Raw genomic sequence first — 20,748 nt, forward strand, 5'->3', positions numbered from 1 at the left:
TGATTAAAGGGAAATCTAATCACTTAATTACACACAAAGAAAACAATGCAATTAAAGTTTTATGTAAATTAGTCCCAGCTAATTATGCAGGCCAGTTTTACTCTGATCTAATTGTGTTTTCATATCTTAAATAAATAAATACAAACATACATACAACATACACACACACATGCTACTCACCGAGGGAAATACCTTGGGTTCCAACCTGCGACAAAGAAGCCAGATGCAGACCATGCGCTGTTACTGTTTAAGTACGTAATTACTGTGGTCAAACAGTCACTTCTGCTAATTATTCTTTCATACGCTTTCTCTTTTGTCATTTCTTAAGCAACATACTGGCATTACTTTTGTATGTAACAAAATCCAAGATAAAGTGGTCCAAACAGGAGTCATTGAAAAAAAATCAGTTAATATAACAAAAAATAAAATAAAAATAATAAAATCATAAACGCACAGGCAATTGTATAGACAGTCGCTTCGCCCCGCGCATCATTACAGCGTGTCGTCAGAAAAGAAAGGACCCCTGAAATCTCTAAACGCGGGCTAATGCAAACTTCAAAAAATAGCATATTTATAACAAAAGTTTCCATACTAATAAAAATCTAACTTCGGATTCTCGAAACACATGTGGAATTGACGTTTTGTCGCTGCAGTCTCACCTCAGAAGAGTGAAGTTTGTCTTCTGAACTGGTAAAAACAATAAAACAAAACTGGCTAATTTAGCTAGCTAACAGCTAATGCTGCTACAGCTGCGCAGTTTCATTTCACAGAAAACACCGACAGCACCCGCAATGACACTAACCAGCCGAGCCTGTTTTAGCTTTGGTCACCTGCAAATACTGTATCCTTGAGAATGACAGGCGACTTTACCAGACCTTGATAGCTGACTGCTGTTAATCAAAACATAACCACAAAGGCAATAATCCAACTTGCAGGAAAATAATTTTCAGGTTGTAACATTATAATCGTTAACTTCTGGCGACTTGGAGTATCAAGACATCGCTTACGTTATGCGTGTTGCCGGATAAGCACAGTTTACGCCTCTTCTAAAATGTAATGAAAGCTGCGAACTGAAGACTTGTTGATGATATCCATTTTGGTGGCCTTGCTTTATTAAGCTACACCTGATAGCACGGCAGGAAATCATGCGGTCACCCAACTCGTACTCTTGTTTTGCATTGTGTATACTTGGGAATTTCTAAAATTCCACAGATTTCTTTTTCCGGTCACAGAAAAGGGCAAAGAACAAAGACGTGTGCATTGCTAACCATTAGCAAATAGCCGTTGCAACTAATTGTTATTTTCACTTTCAGCTATTTTTAAAATGATCTATTTATTATTTTATTTTGTAATGGTCAAACCTAATATCAAATGCCATCAAAATTTTAACAGCCTAAGGCGATGTCTTAAAACTGAAATTGAAACTAAAATATATATTTCACAGTAGTAAAAATGAAGAAACTATTTATTTGTCAAGTTAACAGTTTATATTATAAATAACTAACACTATATGCATGCATTTTCTAGTTGACTAATTGTGCTTCAGCACAACAAGTCACAAAATACTTTTGTGATTGTGACTGCCTCTCATACATGCCTGTTTTATCTCATTTTAAAAAAAAAAGGCTTTAGTATTTTTTAGACATGTACATGAAAGTAAATAGAAAATTATGTTAACCTATGGTTGGGTATACCTGTAAGAGTTGTTTTCACTTCTGTCCTCTTATTGTCATCTCTCTTCTGTTTCAGTCACAATGAAGAGAAGAAGTGAAGCGTCGTCTGCACCACTGCAGACTAAAAAGAGGCATCGTGATGACTCATATGAAGAATCAAAGTTATCCAGACATGGTAGATTTATTTTTCCCACAATTTTCTGCCACCATTTTATGTAAAAAAATATTTCATTGCTATATTTAACATTGAAAACCACTTTCAAATTTGTTGTTGGTTTAACAAGTTGCAGATTCTTAGGTCAAGTCGTTATTATGATTTTAGCTAAGGTTTGTTTGTTTAGTCTGATGTTTATTGCTTGTCTCGTGTTCTGCGTGAATGGTTTGTACCCGTGTGTCTGTCGTTTTGTCCCTAGACTCTAGCCAAAATGATTCCCTCAGTGACCAGGAGGATCACCAACTAGGATCCGCCTCCACATCATCCTTTGATGACCAAGACACTGACACCACGCAGACCTCCAGTTTCTCCATGTACAACAGCGTGTCACAGAAACTCATGGTAATGTATCCAAACCGTTTCACAGTGTCACAGTGCCTCAGGTAGAAGTTATACCGTATACAACACCATCTGTCCTTACAGCCTCAATTTGATCAAGGAAAAACTCCCTGAAAGAACCCTTTTAACAGGGAAAAACAGTAGAAGAAACCTCAGGAAAAGCAACAGAGGAAAGGTCCCTCTCTAGGACAGACATGTTCAGAACAGACCAACAAATTCACAGAATATGCAGATTATAAAGACAAAGCTCCTGATGCACGTAGATTATAAAATGTATATGACGAAAGTGGATCCAGGAGTGGATCTGAGCAGCTTGAGGTGTTGTCGCACCATACAACCTCCTGTGCTTCATGGTGACCCAGAAGACAGGACACACAAAGCATAAGAATTAGAGTATGTGAAATTTTTGATAACATAGAGATGTATGTAGATTGTAACACGTAAGTGAGTGATAATCAATAAGGGACCCTCATGGAGGTAACAATCCATTCCCCACATCTGCGTGAAGCAAAGACAGACAGGAGAGAGAGAAAAGTTCCTCTGTGGCTGATGGCCCAGCAAAGAGGAGCCTGAGTGAAAAGAGAGGAGGAGAAGGCAGTGAGAAAGACATGCACACAGCAGCCTATTCAGAAGAAAACAGTTTTGTACTGAATTTTCCTAACTCCACTGTTCTCTCTTACGTCTTCCACCTTTAGGCCAAGATGGGCTTCCGTGAGGGTGAAGGTCTGGGGAAGTTTGGCCAGGGACGCAAAGAGATTGTGGAGGCCTCTACTCAGCGTGGGAGAAGGGGTCTTGGTCTCACGCTGCAGGGCTTTCAGGGGGAGCTCAATGTTGACTGGCGTGATGAACCAGAGGTAGGCGGTAATAAATAATAACTGTTATCAGGTATCTTCAGTTTGTCCAGCTTTTTCCTGTGTGACCATTGTTGCCTATTGTGCCTGTCACTGAACCATAATTTTTTCACTCCTGAGAGCTATTTTCTTATGTATACATCATGATGACCTGTTGACAAGATCTGTTGTTTAACATCTCCTTTGTTTGTCTCTTTTTCTGTCTGTCTGTCTGTCTAGCCCAGTGCCATAGAGAGGGTAGAGTGGTTCCCAGAATGCACTACAGAGATCCCAGATTCAGATGAGCTGAGGGACTGGATGATTTTGGGACCGGTAAATATGGATAAAGAATTCAGACACTCACTTAGATATATACTATATACTGTACACAATGTTCACTCAGACATACTCCTTTGCCTCATATGTATATATTTTTTTAAGTCTTGTTCTTACTACTTACAGAGAAAACTTAAGATCGAAGATGAGACAGAGTTTTGTACTGAGGACCTCCTGCACACTCTGCTGAGGTGCAAGGTGAGTGAGAACTTCTGTTTCATTTGAATAATTTTGAAATTTTGCTCAGAAATATAAAATAATCAAAAGAAACAAAAGTGGCACTTTGCTAGAAGGCATTAACTCTGCAAAAAGAACACAGCTCACAAGCCTGGTGAAGCTCTACTCAATTTAATATGAATATTACCTGTGAGTGTTGACTTTCTGCAACTCTGACGTTGGAGAAGAGGTGTTGAACATTTAGGTGTTTTCTTATGTTTGTTGGGATTTTGAGAACCCCTTTACTGTGCTGTGATGAAAGAGGACATTTCCCTGAGTAAATTTCTATTTAACTGATCATAATACTGTATTGTCCCTGATTTGTGTAACCACCGTGTCTGTTTGATTCAGACTGTGTTTGATAACCTGGAGGGCGAGGAGATGAGGAGAGCACGGACACGCTCTAACCCATACGAGATGATCAGAGGAGGCATCTTCCTCAACAGGTCAGTCTTTAGTTAAGAACAAGGTGGACAAATGATTACTGTGGATAATGTTATTTAAGTCAGTTGGCTGTTTTAATGGCTGCTTTTGAGTGATAGCAAATTTAAAACTTGTGTGTGTTAATGCACATTTTTATGTAATTTGTATATAATATCAATGCACACAATGCAAAGACAAATATCAAGAACTATAGCGGATTATTGTGCATTATATGGCTTTAAATCTCTTATTTTAATGCAATTTTATATTGGCAATGTATCCTCATTCCTTGTAGTTGATGCTAGACAAATAGCTGACTGATAGTTCACTTTTACTTTTCAGATAGATTGAGTGTTTGTGCCCTTTTAATTAGGTTATCTTACGTTCTTTCTGTATTTAGAGCAGCTATGAAAATGGCCAACCTCGACTACTGCTTTGACCACATGTTCACCAACCCAAAGGACTTACAAGGGGTGAGTTGATCAAAGTGACATCTGATATGTGTTGCGTTGAATTTTTGTAGGCTCAGCACACACAGGTCCACATAAACAGATGGTGAAGCAAACCTCTCTCATTATGTAGAGGCCCTTGACTAAAGACCGTGATGGCGAGCTTCTGTACTTTGGAGATGTATGCGCAGGGCCGGGAGGCTTCTCGGAGTACATACTGTGGAGGAGACGCTGGCACGCCAAGGGGTTTGGCATGACACTTAAAGGACCCTGTGACTTCAAACTGGAAGATTTCTATGCAGCGCCGAGTGAGCTGTTTGAGCCTTATTATGGTACGCAAATGTACATCGTGTTCGGGAGGACAGAAACTGCCTCAGGTGATCAGTGGTTCAGTGAAAACTTGACCTCTGTGTGTTCCAGGTGAGGGAGGGGTGGACGGGGACGGGGACATCACTCGGCCGGAAAACATAACCGCCTTTCGTAACTTTGTCCTGGAGAGTACTGAAAGGAGAGGGCTGCACTTCCTCATGGCAGATGGGGTGAGACCATCTCCCAACTGCACACTATATTTGTAGCTACTCCTCTACTACAAAGCATGCAAAAATCTAAAATGTACCTGTTGTACAGAAGATGAGTTTACAGATTCCTTCTCTTGGTGTCATTGAAATGAGTTTTTCAGCTTTTTGTTTCATCATCAGCTCTCGTGATTGGTCATTTGGTTTGACGACTCTGCTCTTTGGTAGGGTTTCTCTGTGGAAGGCCAGGAAAACATCCAGGAGATCCTGAGCAAACAGCTGCTGCTCTGTCAGTTCCTCACAGCCCTCTCTACACTCAGGACAGGTATGTGTGTACGTGTGCAGGAATAGGCGAGTCATCTCAGGGGACAGCTTGTGGTGTGCTCAAAAACAGTGTGAAAATAAAAACTTGATATCGCTTCATCATACTCATGGTGTTTCATTCCCCTCTGTGTTTGTGTTTGTTTTGGAGTACAGGTTACATTACGTTGGTCCTTTTTGTTTTCTTTAGGTGGTCACTTTGTTTGTAAGACCTTTGACCTCTTCACTCCCTTCAGTGTGGGCTTGGTTTACCTCCTCTACCTCTGCTTCGACAGGATCTCTCTCTTCAAACCAGTCACCAGCAGACCTGCCAACTCTGAGAGGTGTGACTTTCTGTTCTGACGATCTGTGTGTTTATGCTCTGCAAGTTGGTTATTATACTTGAAGTGAATAGTACCCACAAGTCTGGTAGCACGACACAAGTAATCTCTATGTCCTCTGACATTTCCTCATGCTCGTGGGGCAGAAGCTGTAATCAGCTGTAGAACTTGAACAGTGCTAATTTTGCTACTTCAAAACACTAATGAACAATAGCTCAGTTGCACTTTGTTATCTTCAACACATCAAGATTCCTCATCTAGAGGAAATGGGACTGCCTCTGTGGTATGGATCCATTTTTTTTAATTTAGACTGAGAACAGAGAATTTGGGCAGAACATGCTTACATTTGTAAATCTGTTCCCAATCATCGCAACCTGCAGGTACATAGTGTGCCGTGGTCTGAAACCTGGTTCGGACGCCGTCAGGGAGTACATGTTCAGAGTCAACCTGAAGCTGAACCAACTGAGGCACTTGGGCAACGATGTCACAGATGTTGTTCCCCTGGCCATCATCAAAGACGACACCGATTTCTACCAGTTTATGGTCAACTCCAATGAGAGGTAGAGAGACACAGTGTCCACAAAGGCCTTAATCTTTTATCAAACTGAGTGACTAACAAAAATTGTATTAACTCTCACTGCAGCCTCTGTGCAGTCCAGATCAAGGCCTTGGCTAAGATCCACTCCTATGTTGTTGACCTGTGAGTAATCTTTCTTATGCTGTGCATTCATCTCTATTGCAGTATGGACATGTATGATGGTATTCATATATGCGGCTGACTGTGTGACTCTGTTTCTCCAGGACCCTTTCAGAACCAAAGCAAGCAGACATTAGGAAGGAGTGTCTGAAACTTTGGGGCGTGAGTGAAGAACTTTGATCCATGCACTAAACTGAAGTTGAACTAAAACAGAACTAACAGAAATAATGCAGATTTTAGATGTCATTGCACCCCCAAACACTTTTTGTTTCCAATTTTAGGTCCCTGATAAAGCCAGAGTCGCCCCTGCTTCCTCAGACCCAAAGTCCAAGTTCTATGAACTGGTTAAGGTCAGTTAATGAGACTAAAAAAATTCCTCTGGGAATAACACAGTTCAGATAAATGTGCTGTATCAATTTTTAAACTTGTTAATAATGAAAGTACAATAAAAATTGGGTGGTTTAAAATATTAAATTTGTCTCCACGTCTGTCTTTCTGTCTGTCTTTACACTCGTTGCACCGCAGAATTCTGATGTAGAGTCCTTCCAGTCTAAGGTCACATCTCTCGACTCCAGCACGCTTGAGAAGTTGCGTCATATCCTGGACCACAGGTGCATTGTGGGAGGTGGAGAGCAGATCTTCCTTCTGGCGCTCGGGGTGAGTCTTAAGACACATAAGACACATTAAAATGTAGATCCTGAACTTGTGCTGTGCTGTAGGAATGTGTTTTTCATATAACTTTCACAATCCCGTAAGAATAATTTGACTTTTTCAAGATTTTCCATATTTGATATCAGATAACAGCTCATTTCTATGCATTATTACACATGGTAATGGGACACCGAGGCCTGTATTATCAAATTCAGATAAGACTGTTTCCTTTTCTGGGAGAAAAGATGAAAATAGAGAGCTGACAGGCCAGTCTCTACACCTCCCTAATGTTTTTATATTTTAAATAGAGGTGACCAGAATTTTTACTGTTTTTTAATACACGGTAGCCTATTGTTGAACCTTATTTTTTTATTTTTATCTCTTCTCTTTGTTTTCCCTTTTTCTTGTGTAGAAGTCTCAGATATACACGTGGGATGGGAAGATGCCTGTGCGCTGGAGGAAACTGGAGAGTTTCAAGCTGGAGCTGCCAAGAGATACACTTCTAAGTGTTGAGATCGTCCAAGAGCTGAAGGGCGAGGTGAGAGGAAGCACTGGAAAGATGAAGGGCTAGGAGCCAGTATTCTAACCTCTTTAGGCTTGCTCCATTTCTTTAAGAGCTCTAATAATAACAGTTATTCTCTCTTGATTATGTTTTCCTTGGTTGAGCGTTTCCTCCTTGTATTTGTCAGAATATGTGGTCATTGTCATCCCTTATCCCCAAAAAAGGAGGTGTTGTATTTTACTAGAAATATATCTCAACACAGTAGCCACTTGCTGCCTATTGTTATGGTTTTACTTGTATAAAACAGTATATTTGGTCCTCAGGGCAAAGCTCAGCGTAGAATCAATGCAGTTCATGTGATGGATGCACTAATACTGAATGGCACTGATGTACGAGACAAGCACTTCAACCAAAGGTAGGACAGCATCCCCTGTATCATTGACTCAAATGCCTTTATTCCTTTTCTGTAGTTAATAAATACCTATTACATATCCAGAATCCAGATGGCTGAGAAGTTTGTGAAGGCGGTGGCCAAACCCAGCAGACCAGACATGAACCCTATCAGGTTGTTCATTTAAATGAATTTTTGTAATTTATTCTCACTGAAAGCAGCAAAATGCTGGACAGTATGACAAGCATAGACTGAGGTAATGAAACATGCATTATGGGGAATGTTATGGGACTTTTAACAATAGATTTAGTCATTAGTCATAGTCATATTTTCTGATTACACAAATCCCACATTGTCAACAAGTCAGTGTGACTTTACAAAGTGATGTTGAGCTGAAAGCACAGTGTGTGGAATAAGGTGAAATCCTCTCACAGTTAATTTCTTTTTTCCTTTTTTTGTGATGTTTTTTCTTTTCTTTTTGTGCGGGAAGGTGGTCCTTAAACATGTCTTAAAAGTAACATTTTTCTCCTAGAGTGAAAGAGGTTTACAGGCTGGAGGAAATGGAGAAAATCTTTGTCAGGTATGACCAGGACGACTGTCCAAGTAGTAGTCAACATATAATCTATGAACTGTCAGGTCGAGCTACATATAATAATTTATTAAATATTTAAGATATTATACATTTTTTTTCTTCTTTTCCTCATCCAGACTAGAGATGAAGGTGACAAAGAGCTCAGGAGGAGTCCCACGTCTGTCCTACACGGGCAGAGATGACCGACACTTCCTTCCGACAGGCCTTTACATTATTAAGACTGTCAACGGTGTGTGCGAGTGTTTGTGCTGCAGCTTATTTAATTCTCTTGTAACTTTCATTTTATTCGATGGCAGAGCCTCAACAACCCTTTCTTTAAAAAAAGAAAGTGCAGAATACCCCTGACGTGACTCCTCCCTCTCCATCCCTCAGAGCCGTGGACGATGGCATACAGTAAAAACTCCAAGATGAAGTTCTTCTTTAATAAGATAACCAAAGAGTCCACCTATGAAATGCCACCCAACTCTGCTGCCCCCTTCCAGTATGTACCATCTTCTTTACCTTTGTTTAATTCATTTTTCTGTCATGGGAATATTAGAAAGGGTAATTATCACATATTTAATAGAACTGTGTCCTTTCTGTTCCTTCATCTTCAGCGTTTGCCACTCCGAGAGGCTCTTCTGGGCCTGGGTGGACGGGGTGATAGTCCATGATTCTCAGACACGGGTGGACCCTGAGAAACTGTCCAAAAATGAAGTTTTGTCCTTTGTCCACCAGCATTATCAGCCCTGAAACACTCTTAGGACCCCCAGAGCTTCACTAACTACAACCTGAATGCAGAATGCACTAAATGATGGAGGAGAGAGAGCCTTAGAAATGGTTATCATAGAATGCCTGATTTGTGTTTATTTTGACAGTAAAAGACCATAGGGCCAAATAAATGAATCTGCCAAGATAGATCAAAGCTATCATTTATAGTCAACAAACTTTAAAGTTAAGTTTTGTTAATGCCTGTCTTTATTGTCCCATTAAATATCACTTAACAAGCTGCTTTAATGACCATTGTCAAGGTCCTCTTGTTCCTCTAAATCACGTTGTTTAGAAAAACTATTACCAGGTTGTAACTTGACTTCTGGGGTTTAAGTGATGAACTGTTTGCTGCTTCATCCAGCTGTGACATTTGGACTTTGTTAAAGCAACGGACATTTGACAAACCACTCTGTCTTTTTGCCTTTTCCACTGCCCTCGGCTCCATGAATTGTAATGAATGCAAACAGCCTCGTAGAACAGAGTGGAGGCAAGAAGCTGCTGCTGTCTCTTCATCGGATTGCATGTCCCTTCTGGGTGAACTTCTTGCAGTTTCTCCTCCGTGCATTGCTTGTGTGGGTTTGTGTTTGTGTGTACATACTTAATACGAGAGATGGCCCTTTGATTTTCAGTTTCAAATGTCAAACTATGCATTCATATCTGTTATCACAGTCCGGCTTGCCTTGCTTCACACTTGCTCTCTTCATTGACACCAGGATCTGTTTGTCCAGTCTCTCACACCAACGGACTCCTTTTAGTCTCACGCAAAACTGTAGCTGAAGCCTAAATAATCTACGCCCTAAATACAACACGCGTGAATATTATATCATTGATGTCATTCACGGTCTCCTGGTCTAACGTTTGGATGGTGTCCTGTTAAGTGTTTTTACTACGACGCCTCTCTGTGATTGTGCCTCATGTCGCCTGGACTGTGCGTTTTCTTAAATATTGCAATTAAGTTATGTTTTTCTTGTAAAGTTAGCGATCAATCCCTTTGATGTAAATAGTCCTAACGTAGTTAATAAATGGGAGAGAAATGACTCGGTAGCCTGTTGAGATTCAATGTAAACAGTGGTTTGAATGATGATCACTGTGGCTGGATAAACCGATTGGGATCCCTGATGCCTTCAAGTTCCCATCATATACGGTGTTAAAGGCCAAGCGAAGGAACTTTATATTTTACACACAGACACAAAGTCCGATGCTGTAGAGGAATACTACCTGCCCCAGGCTGTCTGGTTACATGTCTGCTAGTTTAGTTTGATGAAACACACTTTATTTATTGATATGCATCATGTGAGATTGCATTTGAATTTTGTTGCATGTGGGTGAGACGGATTTGGCTGTTGTTATGCTAAGCTAAGCTAACCGACTGCTGTTTCTTAACGTTATTTATATCAGTGGTCGCGGACATTTGTTGCAGGCGGTGTTAGACACCTCTGTGCCAGGAAGCGAATAAACGTGTTTGCTAATATGTCTAACCTTTGCTTTAAACCAGTCTGTCATTTTTATGCTTAATGTCGGGTGGTTTTGAACGTAATAGTTTACCTCACCCCGATGATTCTTCATTATGTTTTTTTTTTTTTTTTTACCTTAACTGGATATTGTTTGTGCTGGTGGCTACATTTAAACTTTGTACCATGAATCCTGGGAAGCTTAGACACACATTAACAACACGAACTTTTCCAAACCTTTATTTACTTAATGGTGTTGACATTTAATATCTGCACTTTTATTTTGAAATTACTCTGGCTCAACCAATCAGATTTCAGGTTTATGTAACCGGAAGCGATGTTATGAAAACAAACGCTCTGCGAGCCAAACATATCCAAACGCGTGAAAATACAGGTAAATATGTTTCTGTTTTATCGGTTTCAGCGCTTACAAGATGATAAATTTGTTTCAAGGAAAGCCTAAAGATAAATCAATGAGATTACGCAGCTGTATAATATGAATTTAAATATGTATTTCCAGAGGTGTTTTCACTAGTCTTATGTGACCTAACGTGACAGGCTATAGACCAGCATGGGGTTCTTTATTGCATAACTCTACTTACACAATATATCAAAGTGTTCAGAAAACTAATGAGTTCGTTGCTATTTGACTTTAAAGAGGCAGTGTTGACCACCTTCACACCAGTCATGCTGAAAGCTGTCGGACAAGCTCTGTTCTCATCTGGACTGCAGAATCCCAAATTCACGGCAGAGGAGAAGAAGGTAAATGTTTCCCAGATTGCCTTGTATAAAATGACAGTAAACCTTTGGCCTGATCTTGGCTCTTCTTTTTATCACTTTGTCACTTGACAAGAGATACGAGTTGTGTGTGGTAAAGATATACTGTGTAGGATTATCCTAAAATAAAAAAAAAACCAAAACAACAGACAAAAAACTTATCCCCCTCAGTTATCGCTTTGGACCCACTAGAATTGTGTGATGGTGACTGCATCTGTAGAGTCTCTGTTTGCTGCCTGCATTTTCTCATTTTGTTAGTATTTTTCTCACGATGTTTATGGAGAAAGATAGTTGGTGGTTGTGTCTCATTCTTAAGTCAGCAAAAGTAGCAGGAAACTCAATCGTCCACCTGCACGATTTACAACTTACTGCATCTTTAAATGGTGTGTTTACAAACAGCAACCAACAAATTCTGCATTGTAAATCTTTATGTTGTACTGAAATGTGTCGTTGACAAAAAATAAATAAATAAAAAAACACCACCAAACTTTCAAAGATTTTGCCTTCTTAGTTGTCTCTGTTTCACCAGAGATTCACCAGAGATTTAATATTTTTGGGTTTTGAACTTATTGATAAGACAAACTGACATATTGGAGGACGTCACCTTGGACACTAATGATGGGCATTGTTAAAATTTTCAGTAAATAAAATAGTTTTGGATCTTTCAAAAAAAAACAAAAAACAAAAATTAACCAATCAAGTTAAATTGTCAAAAATTTGCTGGATCCAACTTCTCCACCTTGAGAGTTTGCTGCTTTTCGTTTCATTTAATTTCACTTTGAACTGAGTATCTTTTGAGTTTTGGACTGAAAACAAGAAGTCTGTCGACGTCACTCAAAAATCTGTAATGGGTTTGCTTGTGTTATGCTAGAGGGCTAATAATAGACATAATTTTGATGTACTGTTTAATGCATTTGTGTGCATCTATGCATGTGTTGCAGGGACAAGACTACGAGATCCGCACCTACCATGAAACAAAGTGGGTGAGCACCACTTTGAGTGGGATGCAGTGGGATGCAGCCATGAATTCTGGTTTTCGCAGGCTTTTCAGCTACATTCAAGGCAACAATCACAACAGTGAGTTTCATCAAATTTATTCCTGGGAAACAGCATGGATGGCGTGGTGGTAGGCAAAATGAAAACCTGCACAGTCTGGTGCAACTTTATTTTCTTTTGTGAAGCTTGTAATATTCTTTATTTTGCCGAGACTTTGTCGGTATTGAAGTGTAAACAGAATGAAGCTTGATTAAACACAATCAGTCAAGTTAATAATGGTCAAATGCTGCGGAATGAATCGGTGTGAAAACAAGCAGAGTCAGTGTAAAAGTAGTCGTAGTTCTTGCTCAGCAGTTTGTAACAACATCGCTGCCTTTGTCTCACTCAGCAGTTTCCACCAGCTTTATGCATGAGGACAGATATTGTTTGTGCTGTTGACTACTGAGGTGTGCAGTGTGAGGAGGCTGTGATCTGTAAACCTTTTGTTTAATCCTCTACATTGACCACGTATTGCTCTTTTCCATGCACGTCCACCCTCTGTTCAGGTATCATTATGTACTTAAGTTTTGATGTACCAGCAGTGTAATATCTGTGGGTCTTACAAAAGCTGGTTACATATCAAACCAATCACTGACAACATTTTTATGTTTCTTACGACATTGTTGTTGTTGTTTTTTTTTTCAATTTTATTTAATGCCTTTCAGGTGATTTCCTTTCTTCTAAAATAAATATTTCCCTGTTCCGCAGAGGTGAAAGTGGAGATGACGGCCCCTGTGTCCTGCCGCGTGGACCCTGGAGCCGGCCCTGCCTGCGAATCTCAGTTCACCATATCCTTCTACATCCCAGAGGAGCATCAGGACAATCCGCCAGAGCCAAGCGACCCGGAGGTGTTTGTGGAGCAGAGGAAGGAGTTCACAGCTTATGTCAGGTAGAGTACAACCAGGCGCTGACTCACTGTAAACTGAACCGTTAATTCCAGAGCAGAAAAGAATAAGGGATTTCTAAAAACAAAAAAAAGACTTTAAGCCCCCCATATGCACAACTTAATCTTCTCTTGTGTCTTCTTCCAGGACGTATGGTGGTTTCTCAAATGAGAAAATGAAGCGCGAAGAACTCCTGAAACTTCTGGAAAGCCTTCAGAGAGACGGAGTCCCATACGTCGACAAACCGTTCTACGCAGCCGGGTACGACAGTCCCTTCAAACTGACCAACCGCAGGAACGAGGTCTGGGTCCTCAAGAAGGAGCAGGCGTCGGAAGATTAAAGGTCACACAACACTCTGCCCAAAAAAGTTTACATGACCATTTGATAACACTTGATAAATTTCAGAGCACAATTATCCGTGTCCAGAAATCACTGGATGTAACGGAAGCTTTAAAAGTCCAACTAATGACCAACATTTGTCTGTTTTATTATTATTATTTTTTATTTCCTTTGACCGAAATTTACTGAATTACAGACTCGCTGAGAGTCTTGATAAAGAGACCAAACAAATGATTGCAAGAGCTGTAAGAGGTCGTTATTAACAAAGCCAGAGGAAAAAGTGGATGCAGGGGCACATTGTCACCAGCAGAGGGCGCCAAGTAGTCAGGAAACCTCCTCTCATTTGGTGTAGTGATAAAAACCATGAGTGCCTCTTCATTTTTCAATGAGTGATTTGTTAAAAATACACTAATCTTCTGCTTTTGTTTTGTGCGCCTCACCAGTCGGCCTTTATTCAGTGGTAAAAGTTTTTAAAAAATAATAATAGTTTGATCATTTTACATTTGTTTTTAGCTAAATCTTAATATAACAAGTCTGAGTGCAGAATGAGGAAATAAAGGGCGAGTTCGAGTCTGTCTCAAAGCAATACTTACATGACTTTAAAATATGTGCGTTAAAAGTATTTTCTGTCCCTGTAACTGTTCCTCCGGCTAAAATCTGGGACAAAGGTCCCTCTTTATGGTCAGGAGGAACGTTTCCAGTGAGCAATGTGCAAATGGGAAAATTTGAACCCCGTCCTGTAACTTTGTAGGTGACCTGACAAGTCTGACAGCAGATGTTTTATTTTCTCTTGTCAGTCAGTCAGCAGTCGTACTGCGAAGGTGACTCTGCCTGCCTGCAGTAAAAATCTCAGCCTGTCTGATCTCAGACCTGTCATACTGTCATACCTGCATCCCCCTGATGAAGTAATAACACACTTATTACTTATGTTGCCTTCTGTGTGAGCGTTAGATCTACCAACATTTTGTTGCTTAGTGTGCTTAGTGTGTGTAGAGTCAACATAAACTGTGAGCCTTTTAAAATCATCTCTTTAAGATCATCTCTTTTTACACATTAAATAATATTAATTGTATGCGTAGCTCATGACGAGGATCCGTTTTTTTTAATGCAGCAAAAAGGGATATTACGTGGCACTTGATAAGGAAGTAATGACACTGCACTGCATATGAATGATGGGAGATATTACTTACCTCCAAATGTTTAATAATCTAAAAATAATTATCTCATCAATAATAAATATAACCCGGCATCAAAAGATTGATGACTCTGGTCATTTATTACCTCCGTCTTGACTGTGTGATTATATTTTTGTCATCCCTGTTTTGCGACGGGTCGTTCTTTTACTGTAGATTTCAAATGACAATCGACCACAGAAAATTCCTTATCTGATCTGTAGAGGATACGCTTCAGACTGTCCTTTGCACTCCGATGGTCGTGACCTTTTTATCAGTCAGATGAATTCCTCGCCACAGTTCACGCCGCCCCGTATTCTCCCTCACCTTCTCCTCTCACTCTCACATTGTCAGCCCGTCTGCTGAGTCATGCTTTTTATTTGTGGCAGAATTGTTCCCCCTATCGTGTTCAGACACTCAGCAGAAATCACAGCTTTTCTTCTTGTTTTTTTGGTACCCGCCACACACACACAGTCCATCTTCGTCTGTTGTTGATCGATCTCATTGGCTGGCTGTGCTCAGTGGGGTGAAACACTGCTGAAGATAGGAAACGTGTAACAAGGCTCGCTGTTTTAATCCACGCATTTTAATGTTATTCACCTCCTCGAGTCAGGACACAGCTGATCTCTTATTGCAAAGGTGTCAGTAGGTGCGTGTTAAATTTCATCAACTATTTCATTAACTATCGTATGACAAAGGAAAGAAGCACATCCTAACATTTGAGGAGCTTTATGGAATCTTGAAATAGCAGCATGCAGCCTCACTGACTCTCATGTCTTGGATGGTGGGAGCTTCCCTAAATGCAATCCAATTTACAACTGCTTTGTCTCGTGAAGACGTTAACTTTCACAAAACGGATGTAACCAAACACGTCCTTTCCTTAAAACAGTGTTACTATCAGTGTCAGATCTCTGCAGGTGGGATGTTCAGAGAGAGACCTGGCACTAGCTGACGCTGTTTTCACGAAAGAGAACGGATATGAAAAGCTTCAGGAACAAATAATATAGATGTAACTATTAGGTGGCAAAAACATGCAGAAAATGTTCTTAGCAAAGCTTTTTTCTATTTTCACAACCATAATGTGAGCTTCCATGCATGTAATAATCCATTGCACTTCACTTTTTGGGACTGAATAATCAGAACAGTACCTGTTGATCAGGCCGAGTCATCCATTAAGACTCCTTGAGCTCAGTCAAGTCATAACTACTGTAATCCTGTGCTCTGCGGGCACAACAGGAGGAGTCAATAGTGTGATTATGGCTGGGAAGACGTTGCATTGATTTCTGTGTGACAGCCAGATGGCCACAGCATCAGAGGGCAGGTGACTGCTGAATAGAAGGTGGAAGGACTTCATTGTAAATACTGAGAGGCGGTCAGTGTTTCCGAGTCCTTGCGAACGAACGCGCCGACGCATTGAAAAGGCAGCGAGGACCTGCGGGGAATGATGAGAGGATGCGGTATTCAGTCCCGAGATGTGGGCCATGAACCGTAAGTCAGACGGTCAGCACGCTTCAGCGTCGCTCTGAAATCAGTCTATTACAGGCTGAACCTCTGATTCAGTGTGTGCCCTAATAGGATGTCCAGAAGGGGACATAACTGATGACCCCGCCGGGGTGGGAGGGGGAGGAGGGCTGAACGATGGCCTCTGGAGCTTTCCAGATGACGGACGAGTGTGGGTGCCATGGCGACGGTGCTAATGAGGCACTGATTTTGGGATGCTGGGCTTGCAGATGGCTGTGAATCACACACACACCCCCACAGAAAAAAACGACAGAGTCCCGCTCTTTAAATATCACCTTGTTTTTATTACACAGACATACACAAGACTGTTAGCAGCCTGCCTTCAGCTCCATTCTGCCCTTTCGTCTTTAACGAGCTCTCTGCGATTGAGACATTTCCAGTCATCCAGTCATGAGACAAGCCCAGGCCCCAAGTGCTCAATCATGGCTGGGCGGGAGCTGGGAGACACACTTTGGTCACAGGTGATTAAGCCACAGGGCGTTATGGCTGTCGGAGGGTTATGAAGTCTCACGCCTGTCACCTCAGTTTATGACTCTGAAGAGGCCACATTTACTCAGCTGTGAGCACCAGCGTCGGCTTTGCATGACTCGAGATTAAGGGCAGCAGAAGGCTTAGGCATAAATATTGGTATTATTGCATTTTTCTAACTTTGAAGCACCTTTAAAAGAAAGAAATGGCCTGGTGGGATCAGCACAGTAAATGTGGCCTCTGGACGAACCACTTCCCTCCATCACCTCGCTGGTTTAGTGTGACAGCGTTCTGCAGCCCTGCTATGAGAAAATAAATAATCTACCAAAAAAAGGAAACCACTCCCTTCCAGCAAACACAGGGCTCTAAAAATGTACAAAGTCTTTGAAAATAAGTCAAAATGTTACTTAAAACTCCTTTCTCTATGTATTTATATACAGAACCATATATAACTGCAAAAGGATAAACTCAGGTCAACAACTCATTTAAGCCCTAAAAGGTTCTAGTAAGTCTCAGCAAACTGAGCAACAGCTGAACCAAAAGCACGGGTGTCAGACAGGCGGTCGCACTCCGATTGTGTTCACATCCAGATGAATTTTTTCACCTCTTTGGTAACCGACATAACCACTAAAAGACCCCGGTGAAATGAGTTTTTCTTCTACTTTAATTTCTGGCTTTACACATTTATAGATCTATACTTATCTCCCAAGCACGAGTCATGACATCACTTGTTTATTAAAACAGTCTTTAAAACATATTTTTTAAATTCACAAAGAAAATCACCTATGCACAGTGCGTAATCTTCAAACTAAAATTCATTAATAGAGGATTTATGAGCCTTTCTTTAATAGAGGAAAATTAGCAGTTTTGGTTGAACCTTTGTAGACAACAACTCTTGTTCACTTCCTGTCCATCACTGGGTGGCAGCACTGAGCCCTCTGCACTTCCTTTGGACCAATGAACATACCAGCTCTGCAAACTAAACCACTGATCTAAGATTACAAAGCAAAACGTGTCGATAACTGTTGCTGAATTTGTACCAGTGGAGCTGTCTGTTGTACCTTGACTTCTGTCCACAATATTATGAGCTGTTTAAAGCCAACACTAGCAAACCAAGGTGCTCTTGAACACTTTCCAGAGCCAACAGGAGAGACGCAGAGGCTGAGGAGACTCACAAGCTGAGCGTCCAGCACGCCTTTAACTTCCACTCTTTCCTACTGCCTAAGCTATGTAGCAACACGGCAGCAAAGTTAAGCAAACAACTCGTGACGTTTCCAATTCCTTCAATTCACTTTAGTTTGCCATCTTAACTTTGTCATTCAAAGAAACTACAGGGTTCCTGCTTGTTAAGGACGAGTATGAAAAAACAAACAAACAGAAAACAAACTAAGAACACCAGGCGTAAAAGAAAGACTATTCTTTTAACACAAAGGGTGAGTCACCAAACAAAGGAAAGAGTGTGAATCATGGGAGTCTTGAAAAGCTGCGGCAGAACCAGTTCTCCACTTCAGAATGAGTTCAGCTTGATCCATGATGGGGTGACCTCTGACGTCACATCAGGACCTGACATGTCCACTCCCTCAGACACAACGCCGAGGGCGGAGGGGGGCTCAGGGAGGTGTCTCTAGAGGGGCCTCTGTTGGCTCCTCCTCCTGCCCCCCCCTGGTTAAGATGGGTTAGTTCAGCTCCCTGTCTCTCAGGGGCCTTCCATGCTCTTTAACTTCTGCTCTCTTCAGATAAAGTGCCATTGGAGTCTTTGAGTGTAGGGAGAATCTGGACTGCTGGTCCAGAAAGACTTTCTGCAGTGTCTCCGCACTCGCCCTCAGCCAGCTCCCCATCACGCTCACATATTACTGTCATTGGACTACTGAGGATCCGGCTGCGTGCGTTGTACTTGCTGCTGGCAGCAGAGGGCGGCGTGCGTGAGCGCCCATACTTTAACCCACTTGCTGAAAAGGACGATGAAGACGGCGAGGACAGAGAAAAGACCTCGTAGCGGTTCCACTCATCAGTTGCCCTCTTACTTCGCCCGGGGGAAGTTATGGGGCTGTGCGGCGCCGTCGGTGAGGACGGTGAAGCAACAGGGGGGTCCAACTCTGACTCGGAGCGTGTTCTCTGAAAGCGGGGGTCAGTGGAGCGAAGCATCTCGGCGGCCGACATCCTGAAGCTGGTCTCGGAGCGGCTGCCCTTCTTCAGCAGCAGGGCCTTGAAGGTGTCGCTGCTGGTGCTCGACTTGCGGAGGTTGCGCTGGATGGAGCCTGTCTGGCGAGGCAAGGAAGACACGGAGCCTGGAGACATGGCTGTGGGCGTGACGGGTGGGGACTGCGAGTAGCTCCCGGTCCGGGATTTGTCCTCCTCGGACTCCTTGCGACCCAGGACCTTACGTTTTGACCTAAGGGGAGATGTGGATAACTAGTTCAATTACATGTTTGTTGAAATATTGCAGGGCGAGTTCAAGCAGGATTTAATGGGTTTGTATAAAGTAAAATAAGGGAAATTAAGTGTTAGACTGACAGAAGAAGAAAAGAAGAAATTCAGGAGTTGGGGGCAGTTTTGTCAGGAAACAATGACATCAAATCCAGCTACTCAAAATAAAATTAGGCTGCAGCATATGGGACGTCATATAACCAAAGACAAACGGTCCTTGATATTCGCTCAACTCATCTGTGTGAATGTTTGTGTTGAAGAAAGACAAAGAAGAAGAAAAAAAACAAACAAAAAAATGACTGGACTTGAAATACTTGACCTACACGCCTCAAATCTTTGTCCCAAATTTGCCATATGTCAGCACTGCCCCCAGCAATCATGCATCGCAGCACAAGTTTAAAGGAATAAGCACTGAGTGGCGTGGATGCTCAAAAAATGAAACGGAGGGAAAAGAGAAGAAGAGAAAAGAATTTGGACGAGAGAAGCTGCAAATGCTGCAACTCTGCAGGAAAGCCGAGACGTAGCACAATGAAATTAATCAAAAACACAAAATGGGAAAAGTGCCCAAAGCAGTTTTAATCACACAAGGACAATTCAGCCTCCACTCCGCAGGAAGCATCAGAGTAGTCGTCTACACTGTCAATAACTCCTAAACCAAAGCATAGCAATAAAGCTGCAACTGGCAGAATACAGGGGATTAGGGCTAGCAGGGAAACAGCTTTATTAATCTGTAGTCCAAGCGGGCTGCACTGTGGGATTACTGGTGCAAATCCAAAGGTAGCAGCACCGCGATGGCAGAAACATGGCTTGCTAATTAGAGGGACAAGGCTACTTGCCACTTCGCACCTCTCTAGAAAGGATGCGCCCGCCCACTGCACGCCCCCCCTACATAAGGGAGGTAGAGAGGAGGAGAGGGGAGACAGAGAAGATTAAAGGCATGAAAAATACATTTTCTGTGATAAGAGAGAGAGAGGGAGAGCGATTCGATGCTTAAAGTGAAGAGAGCAGCGGAGGACGCAGTGAGATGAAATCCTTAATCCTCAGATTAAATCTACAGAAAGAAATTCTTCGGACAAATAACCTGTAGAGAATGTACTCGTGAAGGTCAAACGAGAACGAGATTTAGACGACAGACATTGTCTGTGAGAGAATCTCAGTCTGACAGACAGCAAAATATGCTTCTGCCCTAAATTCAACCTCCATCTTTGTCCCCTGTGAGCTCTCTCACCACATTAGCCCCTCAGCATTACATAAGACTTTACTCACACACATTCAGACGTGCCTGCACTCACACACCTGAATTCAGTCAACCACGGTGGCTCCACACTCAACTCGCCATTTGTTAGACTCACAAACATACAGCTAGAGTGGAAAGGCTGCGATATAGCGGTAAACAAGGCTGCAATTTAAGACCCATCTCAGACTATGTGATCGATTTCTTTCCCTCGGCTGTAT

At 41.7% G+C, this 20,748-nt stretch overlaps 3 protein-coding genes across 13 annotated transcripts in view; 2 read left to right on the top strand and 1 right to left on the bottom strand.

Annotated features, from left to right (window-relative positions):
- Positions 1-490: 490 nt before the first annotated feature.
- Positions 491-10,256, top strand: cmtr1 (cap methyltransferase 1). 3 transcript variants are annotated; one of them, XM_046372510.1, is made up of 24 exons: positions 491-690; positions 1,750-1,848; positions 2,087-2,229; positions 2,922-3,080; positions 3,297-3,389; positions 3,519-3,590; positions 3,960-4,054; positions 4,432-4,504; positions 4,614-4,812; positions 4,901-5,019; positions 5,224-5,320; positions 5,507-5,639; positions 6,017-6,196; positions 6,280-6,336; positions 6,438-6,495; positions 6,615-6,683; positions 6,859-6,990; positions 7,397-7,522; positions 7,810-7,901; positions 7,983-8,051; positions 8,410-8,457; positions 8,586-8,698; positions 8,842-8,950; positions 9,066-10,256. In XM_046372510.1, exons 2-24 carry the CDS (start codon positions 1,755-1,757, stop codon positions 9,199-9,201), a joined length of 2,466 nt encoding a protein of 821 aa, XP_046228466.1. In that variant the 5' UTR covers positions 491-690; positions 1,750-1,754; the 3' UTR covers positions 9,202-10,256. The 3 variants fall into 3 exon arrangements, with proteins under 3 accessions (XP_046228466.1, XP_046228467.1, XP_046228468.1); XM_046372511.1 differs by lacking the exon at positions 491-690 and adding an exon at positions 787-1,053; XM_046372512.1 differs by lacking the exon at positions 491-690 and adding an exon at positions 791-950.
- A 651-nt stretch (positions 10,257-10,907) lies between these two features.
- Positions 10,908-14,960, top strand: hebp2 (heme binding protein 2). Its single transcript, XM_046372513.1, has 5 exons — positions 10,908-11,064; positions 11,329-11,432; positions 12,389-12,524; positions 13,191-13,371; positions 13,514-14,960. The coding sequence occupies exons 1-5, from the start codon at positions 11,013-11,015 to the stop codon at positions 13,704-13,706; spliced, it is 666 nt and encodes a 221-aa protein (XP_046228469.1). The 5' UTR covers positions 10,908-11,012; the 3' UTR covers positions 13,707-14,960.
- Positions 14,961-16,661: 1,701 nt separating this feature from the next.
- The window catches only part of nhsl1b (NHS-like 1b), a 98,069-nt gene continuing 93,982 nt past the window's right edge, over positions 16,662-20,748 (bottom strand). For 6 of the 9 annotated variants that reach the window (XM_046372515.1, XM_046372514.1, XM_046372517.1 and 3 more), the window contains 2 exons: positions 20,140-20,178; positions 16,662-19,258 (listed from right to left, as the gene is read on the bottom strand). In XM_046372515.1, coding sequence (XP_046228471.1) covers positions 18,583-19,258; positions 20,140-20,178 — 715 coding nt within the window. In that variant the 3' untranslated portion in view covers positions 16,662-18,582. The remainder of the gene's footprint in view (positions 19,259-20,139; positions 20,179-20,748) is intronic. The other 3 variants (XM_046372516.1, XM_046372523.1, XM_046372522.1) reach the window with 1 other exon arrangement.

Source organism: Scatophagus argus, chromosome 19, assembly GCF_020382885.2.
Source record: "Scatophagus argus isolate fScaArg1 chromosome 19, fScaArg1.pri, whole genome shotgun sequence".
NCBI lineage: Eukaryota > Metazoa > Chordata > Actinopteri > Scatophagidae > Scatophagus > Scatophagus argus.